The sequence below is a fragment of the Drosophila navojoa genome, chromosome X (assembly GCF_054131105.1).
Source record: "Drosophila navojoa isolate 15081-1374.11 chromosome X, UAZ_NAV_1.0, whole genome shotgun sequence".
Classification (NCBI taxonomy): domain Eukaryota; kingdom Metazoa; phylum Arthropoda; class Insecta; order Diptera; family Drosophilidae; genus Drosophila; species Drosophila navojoa.
In genome coordinates this window covers 31813823-31821111 of record NC_142895.1, presented here as the reverse complement: position 1 = coordinate 31821111, position 7289 = coordinate 31813823, and the positions used below count along the sequence as shown (strand labels likewise).

At 35.8% G+C, this 7289-nt stretch overlaps 1 protein-coding gene across 5 annotated transcripts in view; it reads right to left on the bottom strand.

Annotated features, from left to right (window-relative positions):
* Positions 1–323: 323 nt before the first annotated feature.
* The window catches only part of sbm (L-type amino acid transporter sobremesa), a 31742-nt gene continuing 24776 nt past the window's right edge, over positions 324–7289 (bottom strand). For 3 of the 5 annotated variants that reach the window (XM_089264651.1, XM_089264650.1, XM_089264653.1), the window contains 5 exons: positions 1800–2042; positions 1232–1730; positions 1070–1166; positions 683–1001; positions 324–611 (listed from right to left, as the gene is read on the bottom strand). In XM_089264651.1, coding sequence (XP_089120777.1) covers positions 541–611; positions 683–1001; positions 1070–1166; positions 1232–1730; positions 1800–2042 — 1229 coding nt within the window. In that variant the 3' untranslated portion in view covers positions 324–540. Of the gene's footprint in view, positions 612–672; positions 1002–1069; positions 1167–1231; positions 1731–1799; positions 2043–7289 lie in introns of all 5 variants that reach the window. The other 2 variants (XR_016197456.1, XM_089264652.1) reach the window with 2 other exon arrangements.

The following is a 7289-nucleotide window of genomic DNA, read 5'->3' as shown; positions in this document are numbered from 1 at the left end:
ATTTGAAATACGCCTTTTAGAAACATGATGGTAAGGGGTGGATATAGGGGTGGGGGGTTAATTTTAACAAAAATCGAAATTGTATGAAATGAATCTTAATATAAATTTGGAGACTAGCTTTAAAGATGTGGGAAATATAATTTTATAACTGATCTTCGATCAAGTTTTTTATCGAATATGTCATCTATTTTCATTTTTTCCTGATCAAGATATATGTATGGTTAGTATCCCTTAATCTGAATTTGTCTCCTATTCAATTATCCCGTCCTAAGGTCGCAAATGTGCCTAGACACATTAAAAAATAATTCGATAGCAATGGTAACTTTTGTTATTTGGTAAAATAATGCACACAACTCCGATTTAATTTAATTGCATACTAAAAACTATATATACACATTCATGCGCTCGTATAAAATGCAACATTTATCATTTCTAGTGTCTTTCAATCTTATGATAGTTTTCATATAATTAATATTAAGTTTTTCAAGTATATATGACGAGTAGTTTCTTTGTTTGCCGATTGCTGTGATTTTTTTATGTTTATTCAAACATGGCCATTGATGATGTTGGAACAACTTCCAGTAGCAGCTGAAAAAAGAGAGTTACCTTATCTGCAATAAAAAAGGAAGGAAGACAATTTGAAAACAGCTTAATGCTTTCAGTAACTTGAACTTATACTTACTCATAAAACGTGGAGTCATTCCTAACTTGACAAAAGGGACGTAAAATATCAGTCCCGCAAAAATGAAAAGTAAAGCATATAAATATTCAATACGGGGAGTTTCGAAAATTGGCGCCGCTACAAGGTACACCGATATTACCAAAACCACAACTGGTATAATGATTGGTACTTTGTATGGTCGAGGATGGTTGGGTTTAGTGTAGCGCATTACGATCAGTGCCAACATGGCGCCGCCATAGAATATCCATGCGGTAAAACTGAAGAAATCAATCAGAGAATCAATTGTACCATGCAGCACCATTGCTGATGCAATTAAGGACTGGAAACAAATGGAATAAATTTGAAACAATAGCTTGTGCTCTAGAATGCTGTTGCTATAGGTCTTACGTGGAATATAAGGCCAGGAGCAGGAGTCAAACGTCGCACATGTACATATGATAAGATATCAAGCAAATGACCCTCTCGACTTGCTGCAAAGCAAAGACTGCGAATAAAAAGGTTAAGAAATAATACACGGTGAAACATCGCGGAGCTACATTTGTAACGTACCGTCCTGCGGCAAAGAGCGTACCATTAGCACTTCCAAATGTGCTGACAGTGACACTGAGTGGCATTAGCCAGGCAAGGGCGCCTAAAATGCGATTGCCAAAGGTTACAGCAACCGCCTCGGATTCGATCATTTCTTGCGCTGACATAGCTGCCAGATAGGAGATGTTGATTAGCGCGTAGCAGAGAGTAACCAGTGGTATGCCAATAATAATAGATCGCGGTAAGTTTTTACTGGGATTCTTAATCTCCTCGGTAACATAGTTCAAATTATTCCAACCATCATATGCCCAAAGGCCCGTGTAAAATGCGGTTGCGATAGCGCCAATATTTGGCATTGGCCCATTAAATGCATTCGATAGATGCTGCGTGTTTCCTTCAAATAGTTTCCAAGTGCCGCCGCATATCACAATAACAACAGCTACCAATTTTGCAGCCGTAAAGACATTCTGCACGGCCATTCCCAAATTAACACTGTAGCAATTCACAAACAATATCATCACTGTAGCAGTAAGAGAAAATAATTTTGTAGGCTTTCAAATGTGTATTGTACTTTGTATGCAAAGCTTACCTATTGCCACTAGTGCAACCATTTTTACAACGCCTCCTGGCGGATCACATTCTGTCACAAAAGCCTCAACAGCGTACTGTGCAAATGATAAGCATATTATAGCCATTTGAGATGGCTTCAACACCAATGTGGATACCCATGAAAATAAAAAAGCAGGAGCAGGTCCATACGCATCCATGAAATATGCCCATTCCGCACCAGACGATGTATTCATTGTGCCTAGTTCAGCATATGCCAGGGCTCCTAAGTAAAACAAGAAAAAAAAAAAAAAAAAAAAAAAAAAAAACTATATATATAATTAGGTATGTGTATGTGCGCCAGCATTTATGATCAGTTAGACGCGTCGTTCTAAGAATATCGGCTCGCAACATTATTGCTATGCAATAGCAAAAATGCAACGGCATTGTCAAGCCGGCGCCCCTATTTATGATTTGGCTATTTTTGAATCGCTTTATTCTGTATGAATAAAATCCAGTATGAATATGTCACTATATATATACATCTATATATATATAAAAAAAAAGTCGTGTTTGTTACAAGTCTTATAACTCGAGATCTGATGGATTAATTTTCATCGTTATTGATTTCTTGAATTTGTCTCCGCCCCGAATAGTAGAATAAATCTTAAACATACTTAAAAATTGACGAATCATTTAGAATTTTCTCAGTAGGCTTGATACCATTGACAGTTTTCGCTCATGCTCTCATGTAAAACAATTATTCATGCATATTTTATCAATACGTGAACGTGAATACATTTTGTGTTTGTACTTATCAGTTAATGTGACTTACATAGGTACTGATTTGTTTGTTTTAGACATTAATTTGTGTAAATTATTTATTGAATTTAAGATTTATTCTACAGGTAAATGTCTTTTCATAGGTTATCTATGTTTTTTCTTGGTAAGCTATTATCTATGTCTTGATTGTTTTATGTGGTTTTGTGCAACTGCAAATTCAGTATTACTATATTAATAGTAATACAAGAAGACTCTAGTCGAGACTGCTCAACTACGGGATACCTTGAACCCTCCAATCTGATATTCTAATCACTCTGCACTTCTTTTAGGTACACATACATACACACATTAGAACGCGCTTTGCTAACTGCGCAGTAAGCAGCTTGGGCTACGCTGCAGTGTGGGCAATATTATAAGAATTTATTACTTGAATAATATTATTTCCAAACGTACAATCTTAATGAAACTTTCATAATGTAATCGTAATGTTCAAATGTATGCACATTCCAAAGCGTAAGTCTCTAGTACTTGAAATACGCCTTTTACAATGGTGAGGCTGAGGGGGGGCGGATATAGAGGTCGAATTTATATAAAATACACATGAATCTACATTTAAAATTTGGAAGCTCTAGCTCTAAAGGGGTACGGGATATACAGTCGGCTCTTGTAATCTCAAACCTTGGTGTGTTAGTATGAACTTTGAATTTGAATTTTGGGACTCCCCTAACTAAACTAAACTAAACTAACTTTACTGTGCGTGGTTACGTGTTACGCATAAAACATAGGCACATTATGATGCTTGCTTCCCCACGAATCGCTTCGTTAGAATACATATTAAAATTTTATATTAAATGAGTCCTAAAAAGTATAAAAGTTTGACGATCGCTGAAAAGAAGAAACTTATTGGAAAAGTAGAAGGAGATGAGAAGAAAAGCGATGTTGCAAAAGAATTTAAGATTCCACTCAGTACTCTCAACCATAATAAAGAACAAGGAGAATGTTACTCTTGCTCCAACGGCTGGGGCATGAAAGAGAACAAGTAAAGGTGAATTTCCTCGTCTGGAAGAAAGCCTTGTCATTTGGCTTAGACAGTGTAGAGAACAAAAAGTATCTATTAACGGACCTTCGTTAAAGGAAAAAGCTAAAGAGTTCGGGTCTACTCTAAACAAATTTCAAAAAGAGGAATGAAATCGTGTTTAAAAAAATTTGTGGAGAAAGTGGTTCTGTTGATGATGCTGTTTCAGGATCCCTAACCGATGGAGGAAAAGAGCAACGATGAAAATGAAGACGATACATCAGAGCCTTTGGCAACGGTGTCAGTTAAAGTAGCAAGGACCTCATTGGATAACTTACAAAGCTTTTGTCTACTAGACGAAACTGATGAAATAGCATATCAGGCACTTTATGTTTTTAAAAAAATTATTGAAAAGTCTGAGCAGAAGCAATGTGCTTCGAAGCAAACCCGTATAGATGAGTTCTTTATAAAGCTTAATTAATTTGAACACATGTACATTAAGTTAAATAAAAACCTTTGATAATTCAAAGTTTTATTTATTTTCTCTTAAAATTTCGAACCATTTAATATTTCAAATATTCGATAATTCTAAATATTTTAAGAGTCCCTTTAATTTCGAAATAACGAGAATCGACTGTAATTAAACAACTAGCTTTCGATAAGGGTTTTAATCGATAATAATATATCGGGAGCAGTTATCGATTTTTAGTGATAAACTCCACATGCGCGTGATATACACGGACCTAGGAAAACAATTTCAAGTCCAAACCATCCGCATTATTTGTTTTTGCACCTGACCAAAAAACGAAGAGTGTCGTTTGCCACAAGGTGCTTGAATGAAAATCCGATTAATAAATTAATCAGTGTATGTTTTCATCATCATTCATTGCTTAAAAAACACTCAAAAATATTTTTAAGCAATTAAGAAACTTTAGTCGATGACATGTTTCTAAGTCACCACAAAGTTGCCCGACTTGATTTTACTGAAAGACACTGAGACCGATCTCACATAAGCGCGTTTGAATCATCATTTGTCAAGGATAGACTTTGGAGGTGGCTGTGTCATAATTCGGGGAACAGTTTATTCATTTGGCACCTTAGAATTTAAGGTTGTAACGAACAGAATGAATAATGAGGAGTATATTCAGGCTCTGGATAGTGGTCTCATTCCATATTAAAGGGAATTTCGTGAGATACCAATGGTTTTCCCATAGGATAATGCCAGAATCCATGTGAGCAGACGTCCAAAGGAATATTTGAAGAAATGTCATGTTGATGTCCTTGACTGAGCGTGTTCTTCAGATCTCAACCCAAAAGAATGTGTGTGGTAATCTTGCAATACGGGTGTATGCCAAAAATCGCCAATTTGAGATAGTTGTAGATCTTTAAACGCAAATTCTAAATGAATGGCAAAGTTTCTAATAGGACCTTTTATTAAATTTAGTGTTAAGTTTTTTGTCATTGATAATTGTAATGTTGAACTATTCATTTTTTCAGGTTTTAAGAAAATATATGTCATTTGGGGAATATTTTCAGCCAATTCGTTTGAGTGAATAATAAGTGGGCTATAATTATGATAAGCACTGCTCATAATGCAAACAAAAGACATTAAACTACTAACTTACTTACAATATATGTATATACAGCTGCGAAAAATAAAATAGCACCACTTGCATATTCAGAGTTTGAAGAGTTCTCTTGGACACATTTATCAACGCATTGATGTAATTTTTTCACTCACGTATGCAGAAATTAATTAGTTAATACGGCAAAAAAGAATTACCACAAAAATATTCATAGTTTTTATATAATTCAAAAAATTCTCAAAAAAGCCGAAAAAATGCCGAAAAAAATAATAGCACCACTTTTTCATTTTGCGCTAAAAATTATTTAAAACATTAAAATGAGTAAACACTTTTAATTTATTGTTAATGACAAATGAAAATAAATATACTCCCTTAAGTTTAGCATTTGTTTGTTTCGCCTTTGTTAGCAATTAAGGCTGCTCAACGCCCAGACATGGATTCAACCAAGTCCTGACATCGTTTAAAGGGAATTTTAGCTCAGGACTCCTGAACGACTTCCCAAAACTTCTTTGCATTGCTTGTATTACATTCAGAAACTATTTTCTGTCATCTGCCCACAAATTTTCAATTAGATTTAGGTCCGCCGGCTGTGCAGGTTAGTCGATTGAGTTCTCCTGGAACCATTCCTTCGCTTTATTTCCGGTGTTTTTGGGGTCATTGTCTTCCTGGAAGACCCATTTTAGTGGTATATTGTATCCAGCATCACTTATTCCAATATATCAACATAAACATGTCGGTCAGTTATGGTTTTGATCCAATGAATTGGGCCTACATCATAGTACAAAAAGCAACCCCATACCCTTAAATTTGATCCTCCACCTTTAATGGTTTTTGTTGTACGTTTAGGGTTAAATTGCAAGTTCTGTGGACTTCTAACGTTGGACCGCGATCCCTTTCCACCAAACATTATCATCTTACTTTCATCAAGCCAAAGAATGTTGCTCTATTCCTGCGCAGACCAATATTTGTGATCCTTTGCCAATGCCATCCGTTTATAAATGTGTTTTCTATTCAAATGTGGTACTTTTCTTGAACGGAAAACATTTAAATCGTAATGTTTTAAGTATTTCCGTACTGTTTGGTCTATTGCTGATATGTTTAGGTCCTTTTTCAGTTGAGTAGCCGACTTAAAAGGATCTTTTTTACTCACGCGAATGAGTCAAGTCATCTGTTGCTAGGTCAGAACTCAACGCTGTCCGCATTTTTCATAATTTTTATACCCTGAACCCATTGAAAATGGGAAATCAGGGTATAATGGTTTTGTTAAAAGTATGTAACAGGCAGAAGGAGGCGTGGCAGACCCCACAAAGTATATATATTCTTGATCAGGGCGACAAGCTGAGTCGATTTGGCCCTGTCCGTCTGTCTGTCCGTCCGTCCGTCCGTCCGTCCGTCCGTCCGTATGTATGAACGCGTCGATTTCAGAAGATATAAGAGCTAGAGACTTCAACTTTTTTTTAAAATGTCCGTATATATCACGCGCATATCGAGTTTATCACTAAAAAACGATAACTCATTCCGATACTTTTTTATCGATAAAAAACCTTATCGAAGATCACTTAAAAAATTATATCTCCTACATCTTTCAAGCTAGAGTCTCCCAATTGAAAATGTATATTGAGACGCATGTCATACAATTTCGGTTTTTGTTAAAATTTACCCCCCACCCCTAAATTCACCCCCTCACCCTCATCTTTGTAAAAGTCGTATATCAAATACTAGAGACTTGTGCTTCGGTATACACATACATTTTAACATTATGATTACGTTCTGAAAGTTTCATTACGATCGTACGTCTAGAAATTAAATTATTCAACAAGTAAGTTCTCATAATAATTCTCAGCAGCGCAACCCAAGCGCAATCGCCTGTATATGTGAGTGTGTGTGTATGCGTGTGTTTATTTGTATGTGCATGTGTGTGCGTTTGTTTGTTTGTATTCGTGTGTGTGTGTGTGTGTGTGTGTCTGTGCTATTTATTATTGAAATGTCAGTTGCTTGTAGGGTTCAGGGGATCTCGTAGTCGAGCAGTCTCGACTAGAGCTTTCTTTCTTGTTTTTTATGGATTAATGCATGGTGGATCTTTTTATGTGAATAACCCATCAAACGACCAACTTTCCTGTGAAAATTTCGAGCCGAAATCAACTTTTTG